Source organism: Anas acuta, chromosome 9 (assembly GCF_963932015.1).
Source record: "Anas acuta chromosome 9, bAnaAcu1.1, whole genome shotgun sequence".
In the NCBI taxonomy this organism is placed as follows: Eukaryota; Metazoa; Chordata; class Aves; order Anseriformes; family Anatidae; genus Anas; species Anas acuta.
This window is the reverse complement of record NC_088987.1, coordinates 9,496,198-9,514,886: the sequence shown is the minus strand read 5'-3', so window position 1 is coordinate 9,514,886 and position 18,689 is coordinate 9,496,198. Positions and strand designations below refer to the sequence as shown.

Below are 18,689 nucleotides of genomic sequence, written 5' to 3'. Positions count from 1 at the left end.
TGTTTCCTGCTTCGTTTTTAAGAAGCAATGACAGCCCCAGCACCCCCAAATCACAGCGTTTTCTGCTTTGCCTTATCTATCCATGTACACGCAGATCCACGGAGACTTTGACATCAGTTCTTAACAGGGCGCTCAGTTTTCAGTCAAATAAAATGTCAGAATGTGATCTTCCATATTTTACTAACGCTATTCTGCCATTTAATTTAATAACAGCTAAATATCAAGTGCCTTACTATTTTGATGCCATGTTCCATCAGCTATTGAATTAGAAATAATGAGACAGATCTTAATTTGTAATGCATTGTAGACTGCCTAAACTCATCTCAATGACACAGTGGCTGACATCTAGTGATGACTGATTTAACAGATCATCATCTGTATAGCTGTCCTATCCTCTCACAATGAAATAGGAATATTAATGAAGGACAAGTTCACTTACATTTTACAAGTCTGTTTCAGACAACATAAATAAATTTATATTCACCACAGGAACCTTTTATTCCCCTCCTTTTCTACTATTATAGGCTCTTTAATTGGATTTGACTAGTATTTTGTGTATGCAGGAAGCCTTTGTAGCTTCAGGTATATCACTGAACTTCTGAGGCGATTACAAAGCATCCCTGGTGTCTTCCATGTATATTTTTCAATTTACCATTAGCTCTAATTCCAGCAGGCTCTGTAATTCAAGTAGGTCCTTTGAGGAGCTCCCTGCACTTGTTCTAGCAACTACCCAGTGCTGATCCTGACAGGAATCAACCACAGAACAGGAGTAAATAATTGCTCTACTACAAAGGACTTTCCAAAAATTAACATGGCAGCATTTAAAAACATTAAAACTATCTGCCCTGAAAGAAATCTCTGTATCTTCACTCTGTGACAGAGTTCAGCCTGTACCTCTTCTCTGCTGTACTCCCACCAAATAATCTCTGGCAGATTTAAAGACACAATTTATATATATATATATATGCTCAAATCTCAAAATTCACAGTGAACTGTAAATAATTCATAAATAAAAATGGCTGCTAATTTTTTCCTTCTTATATTTTATTAGTGACCATCAACAAAAAGTTGACCAACATGTTATGAGTGATGACAGTAATATAAAGAGGCAGCATTTTCCAGATATGGTTTTCCAAACTACATAGGTATTGACAACAGGATAACTCAGTGTTAACATTTTAATTTTTGAAGTCTACAATCAGTTTTATCCTTTGCTCACCAGTGCACAGTCTCTAAATCTGCCCACATGGACAGCAACTTCATGATGTCTTCAAGGCTGAGAACAATGGTGTGCTCCAGAGCAAAAGAATAATTTCAATTAAAAAAGAGATCATCTTCAAGAGCACATAACAGGTGTGAAAAAAAATCATCTGATGTAGACAAAGGGGGCACTTCTGGAGCCAGAAAAAGTTACATGTTCATCCATGTGAACATATTCACAAAAGTAGGATTGCTTAGCAGGTTGTCTGTGATGTGCTGCATCCTAGCGTGGAATGGCACAAATCTTGTATGGGTGGGGCTGCAGCGTGCCCCCCAAAATTGGCTCTGTGTTGATCTTTGTCACTCCCTTGGGAAGGCGGAAGGTGAATGCCCGCAGCAGGTTGGCAAAGAAAATGAAGAGCTCGGTCCTTGCTAGGTGCTCCCCCAAACACACTCGGTGCCCTGCAGAAGGAAGAGGGAAAGGACAGTGAGTAAATCACCCTGAACTCAAAAACAATCAAATTCATTCTCACACAAAGCAAACGTATTTTTGCTGAGTCTGGAATTTCTTTAGAACTTAATGCAATCAATGACACAAAATTTCCTTTTAAAGAATCCTATCTACAGCTGTAGATATCTGAGCACCCCATCTGCTATGAGTTTTGCTTCAATTACCTCAAAAACCTTACCTTTACCTGACTGACAACTGAAAAGAAATTCATTCAGTCATGTAAATGAAGAATAAAGAAATGTTCTTCCTGGGAGATATGCTCCAGTTTTTTATGCATAAAGCAGCAGCACAGCTGCTTACAAGTGCTTTTCAAATATATGCCTGGAGTTGAAATGTATGCCCCAGATGAATAACCATAATTACTAGCAGAGAGTTTCCCTCCAAAAATAGGACAGGTTAGATGTATGCATTTCTCAGCATGTCTCTGATTTTCCATATAATTATTTGCTCAGTAGAATTTTTAGTAGATGTTTCCAGGTGGATTGGGAAATGTTACTGAAAATAATCATTTTGATTTTATCACAGTTTTCACAAAGACACTTATAAGAGATGACCGAAAGGTTTTCAATTGACATCTTAATTATACAGTCTCAACTCAAACCATTCAAATTTGTGCTGTTGGTAAATTTACCTATTGAGAACGGTAAAAAAGCTTCTTGGCTCACAAAGTTTCCATCCTTATCCAAGAAATGGCCAGGGTTGAACTGTCGAGGTGTTTCCCAGTGCTCGGGGTCGTACAAAGAAGAAGCAATATTTGGAAGAACTATGCTGCCCTGAAAGTGGAAAAACACTAATTCATTTCTGGCTGTCAATCTTCCTCCAGCAGCCAGAAACTGATAGGTGAGACGAGCATTAGTCATTGTTTATTTTCAGTGTTCAGTGTTGTAGGCTGGTAAGTTCATTTCCCCAGCAGGAAGCGAAGAACTGTGAGGAATGGAAAGTAGTTTTGATTCAAAATGTCAGTCCAAGCCTACGAGTGGAAGTGGCCATGTCAATAGAATAATATTTTTACCATTTTCACTTCTATTATTTCTAATATTTTTGTGATTCAGTCTCTTTGATGAAAGCTACTTGCAAACCTTAATGCTTTTTCCTTGATCTTTTATGGGCTTCCTGGGAGAAAAATTCAGTCAAATCTTTCAAATCAGTTTAAGTCAAATGCCTTATCAGCAAAAAATCAATCACAGTATCCTTCAGGATAAATCTCTATGGTTTTGTCTTCACCCGTTTGTAGAAACATTTGCTAAAGACCCCTCTTTCACCCATTGGCATCTTTCATATCAATAACCCTCCCCCAAGAGCAGCATCACTCATCATAGCCTGGTAAATGGCTTCTTGTCCTCCTTCCCATTCAGATTCTCACCCAGAGGAATCTAACCCCATTCCTGTTGAGGGAAAAGCTTTGGTACAAATAGATGTGAATCTACTTACACAGGAAAGGTCTGTAGCAACTGTGAGAAACTGTACCTTTTTGAGGGGAAAACCCAGCAATGTTGTGTTCCTCACACAGACTCTGGGCATGCCAACTGAAATGATGTTGCTGAAGCGCTGGATCTCATGAATCACAGCATTCGTGTAGGGCAGCTTTCTCCGATCCTCATAGCAGATTAACTGGGAAGGACCCAGAACAGCATCCAGCTCCTTCTGCACTTTCTCTGTGGAGAAATAGTCGCCATTTCAGGTGGAAAAATGTAAGAAGCATTTTCACTAATACCATTTTCAAATACATTTTCTATTTGGAACTACTGAGAGAGCAGCGAAATTAATGCAAAAATAAAGAAAATAAGGTTAGGGAGGTGCTCCAACAGCTGAAACATGAGAAGCTCTACTTCTGGGTCTGATGTTATTTGATGGTATATTAAGGGAAGAAATTTGTTGCTCAGAATTTTAAAACTAAGCATTGCCTCACTAATGCTTAAATGCGGTAGATAACTGATTTATCTTTGCGTTCTCCTTTGGCTAGGTGCCTCAGGCACTTACAGCCAGTAAGATCAGAGCTGTCTGGAATTCAAGTGAGGTGAATCTGGGCCTTAAGAAACTAATTCCTGTTAAAACAAAATGGGTCTTACGCAGGACGTGTTAAGTGAAGCAATGCCAACTAGAACAATGTCCAAATCCCTTTAAAAAAAAATGAGATCTGCTTCTTGGCACATGTCAGTTTGTCAAGAATAATACAATTTAAATTACTTCTGGCACAGAAGCGTTGGGAGAATTAACAGAAGTATAAATTTTGTTCTGTAAACTTCAAGAGAAGCAGCACGCACATAATAAAAAAATGCCTTAGATTTATAAATCATCTAGTCTTTTTCCAGGGCCTTTAAAGCAGCACTAAAATGCACAGTAGAGCATTCTACATTGCTCCTTTTGTGCTCGTTCACATGAAGCCCGCTCAGTAACTGCCAGCAGCCTGTCACAAAACTAGGTTAGGCAGACCCTGACAACAGATAGGCACCTTGTGGAATTTAAAATACATAACCAGAAAGATTTTTAAAGTAAAGTTAATTTTTTTTCTACGAACAGCTATCTTACAAAACCAAGCACATGGCTACTTCAGGATTCAGAACACTTTGAAGAGATCAGTAACTGCAAAACTATAAGCATGCACCTCTGTTCTGGTAGTCCAGAGAACACTTCAATAATTAGGCAAAAGGACAAACTTTTCTGTATGGTACATCATGGAACTGTATAACATTGTCACTGGGTGTCAATACAGGCAAAAGTATGAAGGGGTTCAAAACGAAGACAGCAATTAAGGGAAGACAGATGTACTGGTGTCTGCTCATTACGAGAGTCTAGATGACATGTATGACTCAAGAAACCAGGGATGGATCATTCTGCACACACCCTGCTTTCCCAAGGATGTGCAGGGTATTATATTTAGATAAGTGAAATTATTTAGGTGAGTCAGCACTTTCATAACCTTAATTACAGCAGGTGATAATAAACATGCAATAACATGAGATTAAGTAAACCTTCTTGTCTGACAGCTAGATGTTAAGCAATTTTTCTTATCTTCATCTCTTTTCTCCATTTAAAATCCTATTCTTTTCTGGGTATTTGTACCTATTCTGCTATCTAACAATGGGTTTTCTGTTATCCAGCATAAGAAATGATTCTCTCTTTGGTTTTCATTTAGTGCTTTATGAAAGTGAGTGGTACTTAAAAGACAAACTTTAAAATGAACTAAAAAGTACATAGACGTTAACAGATAACCATCAAATTCTCCGCCCACCTGGAATCATTTCTGTTGCAAGAAACTCAAATACATTACAGAGTTAATTTAATCACTGATTTAATTGACACCCTTAAATTGACATCTTGGGCTCAGAAATTGACTGATAAACAAAAGTAAAAAGCTGCCAGTTTAGCTTTAGCTGATTATCTTTACCCAGTTTTTAGCCCCCAGTTTTGCTACTTGGCCAACACAAAGCAGAACCGAAGTTCCCCAAGACACATCGGTTTCTGGTTTGTTGTTTTCAGCCATCAGTCATGTTTACTGCTGTATGAGACAGGACCCAATTCAGTTTCCTGAAATACCATCAGCAGCTCACCAGTGGCTGCAGCAGAGGCCACCAGCAATGTGTGCAAGCACTTTGGCTTCCCAAAGAGCAACTCCAGCCCTCCTACTGCATGGACAATCATACCACAATCTTCATTCCTCCAAAGACCTCAACCCCTACATCTCAATTAGCCACAGCCTCCTGTTCAGATCCCTACTTCCCAAACTGTTAACTCTTCTGGGAACTGCCTTATGGCTGCAGCTGCTGTAAGAGTTTATATACAGAAATTCTGGATCTACCAGTGCTGCCTAGCACAGATCTACCAGTATAAAAAGGTCTGTGTTCCACTAACCATATATCAGTGCCTAGGAATAATCTCTGATCCATTAAAACATTATAAATGTGCTGTTCTATTGCATCAAAAGCATCTGTGTTATGCTTATCCACTTCCTCTTACCTTGGATGTCTGGATTTGCCACCATATAGATGAGACCCCAGTTCAAAGTAGTGCTTGTTGTCTCCGATCCACCCAAGAAAAGGTCATTTATAGAATAAACCATGTTTTCTTCATTGTAGGTAGACCTGGGTTCATCTTTGGACTGCAAACAATAAGAAAAAGTAGAGGTTTATTCATAAAAGTTAGGAAAATCTGAATAGGATTCAATGTGATGTCATCATTGGTTCCAAGCTGCGCTAGTACAAACCAGAGAGACAGATAAAGAACATGAGACACCAAAGATGATTGTTAATACAAAAAGCTAACATTTCACAACTGGACTAGGTATGTTTACTCTGTCCATGATCATGAAGCTAAATTATGTTTATCTACATTTGGAATGTTTCATAAATGGCTGTTGCTCTGAAGATGTGTACCAGGATGTCATCAGGCCTCCAGTCATATTCCATCCCTTAGCTTTTTTTTTTTTTTTTTTTTTTTTTTTTTTTACAGTGACCAGATAAAGAACTCCGGGCTGACAAAAGTAATGGTTCTTAACCTGTGGCCTTCAGGCTTCTGCCCCACTGGAGGGCCGCAATGACTCGTGTACAGCTGCTCTGGGGTTTTACAGTTTGCAGTTAGAAGTGCAAGGACATGCATATGTATGATGAAATCAGGAAAGAACGTTGTCATATTTTTTGAGAATTCATTGTCTACATTTAGAGAGGTTATGCTCAGGGATCTTGAACCTTTCTTTTGCCAATGGAGCAAAATAGAAAGTGGGAAGGACATTTTTTTCTGTTTTAATATCATCTAGTCTTTTTGTATTGCTCCTACATATCTACTACAGACAGCTCTTTATTTGTTATTTTTTGTAAATAAATAAACCTGGATGATTTTCACCCAGCAGAGTCCCAAAAGAGCTCACTAAAACAATTTCTGGTCCACTGAGGTTCAGGTTTCATAAATCTTGCAACAGCATTGAAAGACTTTAGAAGCAGTTAAACGCTTCAGAAGGCCAGATGTGTTAAAATTGTGCCAGTATCGAAAAAATTAAAGCAAGAGGATCCAAGGAACTAAAAGCCAGTTAGGCTGACATCCACCCTAGACAAATATATATATACCAGCTGATGTAGGAATCAATTAATAAAGAAACACCAGACAGAAATACAAATTAATACTATTTATCACTGTACAGAAAACCGATCTTGGCAAGGGGGTCTGATTTGTTTCTTTGATGGAATTACCAGCCTGGACCACAGTGACAATTTCACAGTTGCAATATACTTGGAGTTCCACACAATAGCTGCTTTTGTTCCCTACAATACGAAATCAAGCACCATGAAGTATTCATAAGACACACGCTAGAAGACGAAAGAGCTGGCCAACAGAACTGGCTAACAGAGATTCTTCCCTGGGTGCACGTCTCTGCAGTGTGATGAGCACAGCAGCAGAGCCATCTCAAGGGACTACACAAGGCAGGCAGCAGCCCAGGGCAGCAGACCAGTTTTTGGTGTGCCGGGAGGAGATGATGGATGGGTGGGTGCTTACAGCCTGATATGGCTGCATTGCTTTTATTGCCGCAACCAGCACACGATCGTGGTGCAAGGGGCACCAGCCATCCCTGCGGGGAAGCACTGCCACCCAGGAGCAGCAGCCACTACTCCCATGTGCAGGGGCTGCAAGAATAGATACCCTCACCCTGGGTATCTCATTTGGATCCCTAAGCCATGCTTGCCTTGTCAGCCCTCCTGTCACACCTGTCTCATCTTTCCAACTCCTCTTTCTCCTTTTTCTTCCTATCACCAAGCAGAACAGGAGAAGGAATATGGCCTGCTGTAGGGCACAAAAGGAGAAAGAAAAAGTGAAGGCAAGAAGGAGTTGCAGATGGGAAGGGTAGCTGCTAGTCCATGGATTAGGAAGGGGATCTGGCTCCCAAGAGAATCAAAGAAAAAAGTCGTCATGAGAAAGTCAATAAAAAGAGATATCACTCAGCTTATACAAGCCTTCTACAGCCTTTCAAAACCCTACTGATGCCCACATCCCTCCACTACACCTACATACCCAAAATGCAATAAGTTATCCCGGTTCCCTTTGTATGCTTCAAATTTCACCGATCCCTGGCACTCTCCCCTTCTCCAGGCTGATCTGAAATACTGCTGACTCCTAGAATCCCTACACAATGATCTCGAAATCCAATTGACCTCTTGCAGCAACCTGTCTTGACAAACCCTTACCCGCCAAATATCCTACCCAGAACATCCCAACTCTTCCCAGCTCTCCTGTGGTCTGCTTCCAAATTCAGCATTCTTTCATGTAGGCCACAAATAATTCTGTAACTTGCCACTGAGGAAAAATGTGGTATGTTAACCCACTCTTTAGTGAAAGAATTGTAAGATGATGCAGTTTATCAATAATCAGAAAGGACTTAGCAAATGTCAGGTTACTGGATTCACAACAGGATGTCTATGACAAGTAATAGATTGTGAGAAAAGGGCTCAGGTGGGATGATTTAATGATCTACCTCAATTTATACCCTATGAATTGTACAATGAAGCAGAACAAACACTTACTTTTTCAATGTGAGCTAGGTAAAAGTCAATGAAATCCTGCGGCTCATCTGGTATCTCACTCTCCTTGTGGTTTCTGATCTCTCTCCTTGTAAAAGAGCTCAGGACATCATAGCAAGACAATGCCTTCTTATGAGGACCGGGGAGACGGCACATCAGCCAGGGGAAGATTTCATACAGCTGCAGGAGTGATATACAAGAGGTACCACAAAGACTCTGTCACTAGAAAATGCATTTTAGACCTACTAACAAGAGAAGTTAATATTCATGTTAGCATGTGTTTTTGGCATCGTTTGTAAAATATTCTGAGAAAGAGCATACTTATGTTTTCAAGTTATGAAACAGCATACCATATAATTTCTGGCTGTGTTAATAGTAAGATTCAGAGTTACAAAGGCTTTCAAGCTCAGCCAACAGCCAAATTAGAATGATTATAATTAGAACGAACTGTATTCATTTATTCAATTATTCAACTCATGTATTAAATTGGAATAAACTACGTTCAGGCATTTTAAAAGTGAGGTCCTGCCCTCCAGTGGAGAATACCAGGAAATGAAGAAGCAAAGCCATTGCAAACTGCCCTCTCATCTCACCAGGACATGCAAAGGTGTCCCCAAAAGGGTTGGCTATACAAATTCAGTATTTCCCCAAAGCAGTCTCTACCAAAAGAGATCTCAAAGAGTCCTCAATAAAACTTGAAACATCTACTACCCATCTGAAACCCAGAAAAGCTGAGAAACTGCTACATGACATTTTGAGTGCTCTCCTCTAGAAAAGAAGGGGTTAGATGACACAACCAGATGAATTTTATCCTTCTCTTACTGTTTGGGAAAATCTGGCCTAACAATAGCTGTTTTCCAACTACTCTTAAAGCTAGAAAGATCATTCTGAATTTCAGCATAGATTTATGCCTTGGTAATTTGTATGCATAGTTCTTGCATCTTCAGTGTATTTTCTCTTAGTAATTATTTTCCTGCTCAAAATATCATCCCCTAATTTGTTTACCAGCAGAAGTTTTTTCTCTGTCTTCATTTTGCTGAGCTTATCTTGTTTGTACTCTCCTAGTTAGCACTTTTCTCCCAGAAAGCACTTTATTAGGTATTCACTGGAGGCTGCACTGGAGAATGCAGTTAAGAAACCAGAACATGGACACAGCAATGTCCACTTTCTGCCTAATGCTGAGTACCCTTTGCATTCAGAGAGTGGGTCCCCCTCTGTCTGGAATGATTTAAACCACTCTAGAAGTCACAGGCAAAATATATATTTGAATCAGCCTTCTCTCCCTTGACTGTATATAAAACAGTGTCTAAATTTGGTACTGTGAATCACACTTTCAGACCTGACATTCATTATTTAAGAATCATGATGCCCAAGGCAGGCCTCTGTTTTGCATGAGGGTTGAGCAACTGAGTAACAAATATTATCCAGGAGCAGTCCATCAGCTTCTGCCTTGCTGCAAAGATTTAGGAGTAAACTACCTTTACCACAGGACTCAGACACAGGACAATGAACACAAATGACCAAGGCTGGTCTGTAGTGCATTACCATCACACCTGGAGACAGCACAGTGCCCAGTAAAGCTGCACGGGACATCACTCACCCATTCTAAAACTGTTATAACAGCCACCTCTTGAATCTGCATTTCTTGCTTTCTACCATGTTCAGACAAAGACAACAGGTTATTTGCTTACATGATGAATAAAGCTGCCTCCGAATTTGAATAGATGCTCTGTGGCTGTAATCACCTCTCGGAAGGTTTCATCCTCTCTTGAGAAGCGATGTCCAAAAACAACAGCACAAATCACATTTGAGACGGAATGAACGAGAGGGAAAGAAGGATCCAGGGGATTTTCTGCAACCATAACAATAAATGTCACTTGAATGTCTCATATTCTGCTTTAGTGAAATGAGAGAATATTACAGGTTACCTAAAGAACTTTCAAGCAAGCATTGCATTTCACAGAGAAACAGCAACCTTCTTACAAAACTGCAGTATCCTACTGATTTTTCACAGCTATGGTGCAATCCCATAATCCCAGGAATGTGTTTTACACCCTAAAGAAATGCCAGACTGCTAAAATATTTTGCAATACAACTGAGAAAATTAGAGGTGGGAAAAATGATCTATGCAGATTTGCTCTCTGCAAATTCAAAATAGGTCTCAAGCATGTGAGTGACTGAAAACACCTTGAGATCAAAGGGAATCTGAGAAGAGAACTGTGAGAAAACAGGAGAACTTAGTCAGCAAAAACACAAATACATGCAAGGCTACTATATTTTGTCCAACCTTGCTAGAGATGTACAACCTCCAGTAAGATAAAATGATGGAAATTCTTTTCAACCGTGTCAATAATATAGTAGCTAATTTTAAAGAAATTACTTGAAAAACTAATCCTAAGAAAATTTTATGACTTGAGAATAAATGACTATAAACAACTGTAGCTATGTCTGTACTGATGCAACTGTCCAACACCTAAGGCACAATTCTGATCAGCAATTTATTGTTCTGTACTTCAGAAGATTATTTTTTTCCTGCACATGTGGTCACATCTCCATCTCTCCTAGTTCTTAAGCCGAGGGATTTGGTTGGATTTAATTTCTTTTAATTGACACAATGCTAGCTAGAGCATGTCCTGATTTACTTTGCATTTTGCGTAATGATCAGTATTGGGAAATCTAACTCAAATACTCCTAACTGGGTTGATCGGGATAAAATGTAATGAAGACAAGATTGTACTCACCGCTTTACAGAATGTATGCAAATGGTGTTACAAGACTTAACTCATCATCATTGATAATATTTCCGTATCTTTATGAACCAGCACCATATTAGAGCCAGCAGCATGCCCTTGAGGCAAAGAAGGCCAACGTCAAATCGGGCTGCATTAGGAAAGGCCTTGCCAGCAGGCCCAGGGAGGTGAGCCATCCCCTCTGATCAGCACTGGTGAGACCCATCTGGATGCTGGGTCCAGTTTTCAGCTCCCCAGTACAAGATATCAACATAGAGATACAAGCCTAGTGAAGGGCCACAACACTGATTAAGGTACTGGAGCTTCTGATGGAAGAGAGACTGAGAGAGATGGGTCTATTTAGAAGGCTCAGGGAAGTATCTTAAATGTGTGTAAATACCTGATGGATGGACATCAAGGACATAGATCCAAACTTCTCTCGGTGGTATAAGGTAAAGGACAAGAGGCAACGGGCAGAAATTGAAATATATGAAATTCTGCTTAAACATAAGATTATTTTTTTTTACTGTAAGGCTGATTGATCACTGAAACCATTGCCCAGAGAGGTTGTGAAGTCTCCATCCTTGAAGATTCTTAATACCCAACTGGACTCGGCCCTTCACAACCTGTTGTGACTGACTCCTCTTTGAGAAGCGGGTGTACTAGACAGTCTTCAGAAATACCTTTCCATCTTAACCATTCTATGATTCTATGAAATAAATCATAAATAAGCACTAGTTTTGCTTCCCTGTTTCTGTAGTTTTATAAATAAGTTTGAGCAACACTAGCCTCCCACTGAGTTTGAAAAAACCACAGGCCTGGGCTTTTTCCATTTTCAGTTCATTCCCCATAGACACTCTCAGAGGGGGCACACACTCTTATGGAACAGAAACTGCCCTTGATTTCAGAGCAGGACAGAGTAGTTCATACACTAAAGACATCAGACAAATGACAGGAAAGAATCAGTATTTGTCACAGTGATACCTTTCATACTTGCAAAGAATTCTACCAGGTAGCGGGCCTCTTCTTGAACTCGATGTTCCAGACCTCTTTTCCCCAGACCCAGGTTGCGTAGAGTTTTCAGTGCAAACCTCCTCTGCTGCTTCCAGGTGTGCCCAGTTGCCAGCATAATCCCTAAATTCATTCAAGGAAGAGCTCTTTATCATGCTAATATTTATTACAGACAAATACTACTTTAAAAGATTTACTACACAACAGAATATAATGAAACTATTGTATTGCCTATGAACACAAAGGAACAGCTGTGGCAAATGCTGAGAGCGTATGGGCAGGGCCAAAATGGACAAACTCAACTGGATAGTAAGAAGAATTGCAAGATTAAGCTTGATCTAAGACAAACACATTTCAAAGTTCGAGAGCTGCTTCTCTAGATGCTCTCTGAAGGTAGTAAAAGTGAAGCTATGGAGTGACTGTAAGGGACCAAGGGCAGTTCTGAAATGATGAGGATCAAATAGACACAGACAAACCCTGCCACTATGGTACTGTTGGAAAGGGTTACAAGCTACAGAAGAGCTGCTATTTGTCATGACAATGTTTCTGTACAGTATTTACGGTGGGGAAAAAAAAAAAAAAGTCACACCTTTTCCTTTGGCCATTGCTCTGAAGAAAGGAGATACGAGCCTCCCGGAAACGTCTTCAGGGTGGGTGGTCATGCCATCCTTAACTGCTTGAAATCCATTCAGTACGATCACTGGAGCCCATCCAAACCATAAGGTGAATACATTGCCATGAATTTTTGCCATCTGTAGATGGGAGAGAAGCCAGCAAAGCACCAGTGAAATCCCACACACTACAAACAAACAGAGGATGAACCTGTTTTTATGCTAATTACAGGACCAGCCCTAGCCTGGAATTATGTTCTCCATCTTTCCCATAAGACTACAATTATCTATGAGAAAGTATGAATGTCTTTTCCAGCATTCACTTTTAGAAACAGACAAATATGCCAGCTTTTCAGAGCCACAAATGTATGCTGACAAACCTCAGGTAGCTTTCAGTACCACACACAAGCCACGGCTCAGTCACAACAGTCATCATTTTCTGCTTCCACAACCCTGTCCAAGAGGATATTTTCTATGCATAACTTCTGTTCCAGAATTTATTTCAAGAATGTTTCTATCATTTGTACCAGTAAAGTAACAAAAAGGGAAGACAGAGTCAGAGGAGTAACTAGCTTGTAAAGACTACCAGCCCTCACTTTGCATATCCAGGTCCTGGAACTTGATTAAGATCATTGTGTCTCACAATGTTCTTACTTTCTGTCTGAACCTGCAGCTTGGTCACAACAACCAGCAGGCTTCATCCAAATGGCAGTGACAGAAGCGAATGAAGTTGTCTATTGAGAATTATGAAAGCACTGAGAGAGCCAACAATGAAATAGAGATGAGGAGTACTCCTTAAAAAACAATTAATGGAAGGTTTGTTTGTTTGTATTTTAGATCCATCAGTACAACAAGCATATACACACACAGCATATCTTAAGTATCTATTTCCTGATTAAGCTAGAGACTGCCACTGCACAAAAAGCTAAAAATCTATGCTGTGAAAGTCATTCCTTAAATCTGTATTTTCTTCCCTACCTTAATTTCTGATATACCTAAAGATATTAAACCCTAAATGGTATTAAGTTTCACATGAATTTGTCAAACTCAGGGTTAAAAAGCATCATAATGATTTTCACCTATTCAGTACCTCCAATACCAGTGCTGGTATACTCTTAGCCTGGCAAACTACTTTATGCTGCAATAACTTTTTCTTATTTTGTCAACCAAGTCAGCAGTTGCCAAACAAACCAAGCACAGTATCACAGTGACCAGTAAACAATTAAAGTATGTTAACAGTGCTGTTTTGAGAGAGGATGTTTTCACATAGCAAACAACTGAAGAAATTTAAAATTACAAAAATTTTTAAACAATTAGAGTATCCAAAAATAAATACCTTCATGAGGAGATCGCAATTAAACTGAAAGTTCAGCTGTATCAAGGTCCCAAAAATTGGGAGAGGGACTGGTCCAGGAGGAAGTTGTCTCCGTGCTCGTTGCAACTTAACAAACTGCATAATTAGAAGAAATAGAACAAAGGCTATAAGAACTTGACTTATTGTCAACATTTTAACTGCTGCTTTTACCAGCTTGTCTTTATTGAAAATAGTCTATCGAAACTATTAAGGCTGGTTGCTCAACCAGTTTTTTTCGTAAGAGTCTAAATTTCATATAATAACTATTTATTCCACGCCCTCTAACCCTCCCTCTTTATTATCAACCACTCTTTTTCTGTCCCACCCATTACATTTTGAAGCTGAAGCGTACTTAGTAGGTGTATATCCCTCTCCTTCTTATTATTCAGATTACAATTATCAAATATGTATCACAGGATTTGTAGGAATGGTATCTTAAACTATGGCTGAGATTTTCCATGCAATGTAGATACACATCGCCACATGCAAATTCTCCATCTAATTTTCTGAAACAGTTGTGGATGTGTGTGCTCCTACGAATTCTTCATGAATGCTTTTAGAAAAGCAATAACCATACATACAAATTGAGCATGCAAATGTAAGTGGATATTAAATCTTGGACTTTTTGAAATGTTTTGTATCTGTTCTATTTATACCTATATCCAGGAGAGCCACTGATAAAGGGTAATGGTAAGGCTGATAAAAGTTTAAAGCCCATATTTATTGTAAAATAGATATACTAGTATCTAATGGTCAATACGCAAAGCAAAGTTTGTTAGGCTTTCAAATTTAGTTTAAAACCTAACTATTTTAATGTATAACCTCACATATTTTTTTTAACCTATTTGCAATAGGTAACATCATTAAGGATTTTGCTTGCCTCTGAATTTCCTTTTTCAATCTTGAAATAAAGGTGGATACTTCTACAGAGTATTTTGAGCAATTGTCAGAAAGCTTGCTCGAGAAATAAAGCATATACATATAGAAAGTACCTCTACTGTGAAACAAAAAGAAAAAAAAATGGGGGTAAAAATCTATTAGGAATCTGGAGCTACAACCAGAACTAAAGATCCCTCTTTAAGAGTGAGAACCAGTCAGAACATGCATGTGCCACACTTGGCAAGTTGAGAATAAATGCTGAATGAAGCAAAGCTCTTTGCCAGGCCTCAGCACATGCAGGAAATATAAATCTGTTATCAGGGGAGTTTTACATGCCTACAATCAGACCATGAAAAACCACATGAGAGGGGCTGTGGACAACGCAGCAGTGATGGTTAGAGTCCTGTCTTACAGATCTTGATTGAAATGCTGTGGGTAAATGCTTCCCTGTGAAAAATGCACATTCCCTGAAAGCAAAACATTAATAAAAGAAATACATTTTCACTAATCTTCTGAAAACCTGCCAAGGAGGCTTGTGCTTCATCTTGTTTCTTTCAGCTGCTCTTTCTTTGGGGCAAAAATTGCTTCACAGGATTTGTGGCTCTGGGACACACAACACACTTATCCAGAAAGAATAGCCTGGAGTCTGCCAGCCCACAATTTCCAGACCTCCAAGTCAATTAGCTTCCAACCACCACACTTCATTACCATTAAAGCATAATTGAGGAATGTGTATTAACCAAGAAACGGCTGTTTCTATGCTTCTACAAAAGCTTTATTTGTTTACAATAAGAAGCTTATTCTTCAAAGCACTTGTTTCTAATTTAAACATCTCTTTCAACAGCAGGGGTTTTTTCCACTTTAAAAATTAATTCTGATGGGTTCATTTACCTGCTCCTTACCCAGTGTACTTTTGCAAAATCTACTTAAAATTCACTACTTCTTCAATTTTTTTTCAAGTTGATACCAATGTAGATCCCTAGATTTTTAGATAGTCAAAGATTTTGCATCTAGATGTTTTTTTGTTGTTGTTTTTTTTTTGTTTTTTTTTACTTTCTCAAGCCTGGGGTCCTGCTCTCAATCAAGTCTTTAGAGATCAAGTGTCTCCATCTCCCAGCGCAGCCGAGGTAACGGGAGGACAGACAAATGGCCAGGACACTGCCCAAGTCAGGCAGCTGTAGCTCTGCACAGGACCTCCACAACTTCCAGGGCAGCAGCCTTACAGTAAAAACCTCTTCATTTCTTTCTGTAGCCTTGTGGCTTGGAGTTTTCACATTACCACTAATCCAGGTATCCAGCAAATACCACTGCTCCCTTCAACACCTTGACAGATTTACTAAAGCCCTGCCAGCGATCAGTCACATCCTTCATCCACATCTAAAATCAGGGCATGATGCAGGAGCAGCCAGGAGAAATAAAAGGGCAGGAAGCGGAGCTGAACAAAACCATGGATCAGCACTTGCAGTCACGGCCATGCTGGAGAAGAGAGGGTGTAACAAGGCACCCCAGACCCCAGCCCTTCTCCACCTCACACAGGGTGGCCGTTGTGGGCGAGCGGTCCCACAGATGAGTGACTCTCCCCATCAAGCCAGCAGCCCACCTTCTCCCACGTTGTCACCCAGGCACCAAATTCAGGTGATTTTTCCCCAGATCCTTCTGCCATGTTTGCCCATGACGGCTCAGCCACGCTCCACAGAGCTCACTCAAGACAATGGCCACGGCCTTGCCTCAGGACCAGCTCCCAAAATGGCTTCCCCCTGTCCCTCCAGCCTCCACCATGCCGGTCCCAGCCAGGCCCTGAGGATTTCTCTCTGGACTCCTCTGGACAGGAGTCCAAAAAAAAGGAGTCCAAAAGCCTTTCACGGGAATCCAGACATTGCAGCCAACACCCTCCCAAACTAACTGATCTCCTAAATCATGAAGCAATGGCTGTACAAATTCGTCCTAACACAATGGATGGGGAAGATCCTGAGAGTATGGATTCAGATTCAGGAAACAAGAAACAAGGGTTGAGTAATTTGTGCTTTATGTGTAGGAACGGTGATACTCTGGTGCTGATTACATTCCCAAAACTAAATGTATTTTCACAATAAAGTATATAGCTATGTTTGAAAGTAAACCATATGGATCTCAACAGGAGCCCTGCAGCTATTGCCTCTTTCCTGCCGGGCTTCTAGGAGGGGAGAACAAGCATAGGGAGAGAAAGCATAGAGAGAAAGGAAAAGCTGGCATTTACTCATGCTGATATCTATATTATCAATCCATTATTTGTTTGTTTTCCTTAGGCTTTCTGACAACCACTCCTTTTTCAAAATTATATCTTTTTGCTGCTCTAAGTGACAATAAAGACTCAAGTTGCTTTCTCTGATGATGAAGTGAAGAGGCTGCAATTCGTACTGTCATCTGCTTTTTATTTTAATGCATACAAAGCAATGCTGTTAGGGAAAGTAACTACAGCTACTCTGCAATTTAAGAAACAGTAAAGGATAAGGTAAGACAAACAACTGCATAACATATGAAGGGCAGTAAAAACAGAAAGCCAAATGAGGCCAAACAGGGAGCAAAAATTGGAAGCAGGAAGGCAGACCAAGCAAGAGAACACCTGAAGCGGATTTTGAAGATGAGATAGAGGCAGGAAAATGAGAGTAGAGTGATCTGTGGGAAATAGGATGGCCAGTACATTCTTATTATGTCTGCTCCACAACCATCATGAACCATTCAAATTTTGCTTGGTAGAGACCCCAGACCTTCCCAGTCCAGGTAAAACAGGGGAGCAGGAAACCTTTCACAGGACTCACTGGCAAAGCTGAGTGTGTGGAGTAACCTTGAGATGTTAACCATAATTTATTCTGGCACATACAGTTTTCCCTACAGAGTATGAGTAGGTACTTAGCATGGATTACTACAGCATAAGAGTATCCAGATGTGGTTTTATGTCCAATTAGATGGCACTGGCATCACCGGTTACTGATTTCATAGATCTCTGCCTGTTAAACTGTGGTGCTTTAAACTACAAGATAGGCTGAGGTAACTAAAACAAACACAGCTGACAATGACTTTAGTCCTACAGAAGTTACTACCAGCTAATAGGTGTATAAAAATAACCCCTCATATGCTAGCATACAGTATTCATTTTGTACGTCACAGGAAAAAAACACACTCTCAATCTTGTCAGAAAAACCCTTTGTTAAATGTCAGTAACTGAGCTAGCAAAATGTTCAATGTCCATATTTGCTAAGTACTTAAGCACAATGCTCATAAAAGGCTTCAAGAAGTCATCAGTAGTGCTAAATACTCTGTTGGTGGTGATATGCTAATTTATGTTGATGGATGTCATCAGATATCTCTAATAAAGAATCCATTAAAGAACTGAAAAGAACAAATGAAGCTGAATAAATTATTGAAGGATCTGCAGTAAACAATGCCAGATGACTACCTATCATGAAAAATATGTGTTCTTATGTTGCTGTCAACCACTGGGTTCATAAAAGGAAGAAGGAACTATTTATCAACACTTTGTGTTAGCTTGCTGTTGTCATTTGTCTTCCAGTCCTTGCTCCTTGCCTGGATTATGAAAAGCTCTCCACACCCGCTTAATGAAGCCATTCCTCTACTTTCATCTCAAGGGCAGAAATACTACTTGTTTTAGTGGGTGAAAACCTCAACTTCTTGCCACGTGTCAATGACAGAGTTGCACAACAACAAACCTGTTCAGTCTCAGGAAATGTAATTATCCCAGATCGTACTAGCTGACTCTTTAGAAGGTTTCTCACAAGAACTTAACTCCTCCATCCACTAATATCCGGGGACAGACCAAATGACCTCTCCACCTATCTCCACAAATTGCAGTTTATGAGAAAGAATATACAGATATTTTATCATGACACT

The 18,689-nt window shown here is 39.8% G+C and overlaps 1 protein-coding gene across 1 annotated transcript; it reads right to left on the bottom strand.

Moving 5' to 3' along the window:
• Window positions 1-1,037: 1,037 nt before the first annotated feature.
• On the bottom strand, window positions 1,038-14,195 carry LOC137861271 (cytochrome P450 2J4-like). The gene is made up of 9 exons (XM_068692472.1): window positions 13,905-14,195; window positions 12,547-12,709; window positions 11,931-12,080; window positions 9,909-10,069; window positions 8,221-8,397; window positions 5,669-5,810; window positions 3,179-3,366; window positions 2,343-2,484; window positions 1,038-1,662 (listed from the first exon to the last, which is right to left on the bottom strand). Exons 1-9 carry the CDS (start codon window positions 14,073-14,075, stop codon window positions 1,484-1,486), a joined length of 1,473 nt encoding a protein of 490 aa, XP_068548573.1. The 5' UTR covers window positions 14,076-14,195; the 3' UTR covers window positions 1,038-1,483.
• Between the last annotated feature and the right edge of the window lie 4,494 nt (window positions 14,196-18,689).

What these genes read in the sequence shown, in the direction of transcription:
- LOC137861271 (XM_068692472.1), bottom strand. Translation starts at nt 14,075, where the DNA reads ATGTTGACAATAAGTCAAGTTCTTATAGCCTTTGTTCTATTTCTTCTA. An exon ending in AGCAATGGCCAAAGGAAAAG is followed by an intron (nt 12,081 to 12,546) that starts GTGTGACTTTTT and finishes GAATGAATTTAG; the next exon opens with GGATTATGCTGGCAACTGGG. An exon ending in GGCAAATCCAGACATCCAAG is followed by an intron (nt 3,367 to 5,668) that starts GTAAGAGGAAGT and finishes ATTTCTCCACAG; the next exon opens with AGAAAGTGCAGAAGGAGCTG.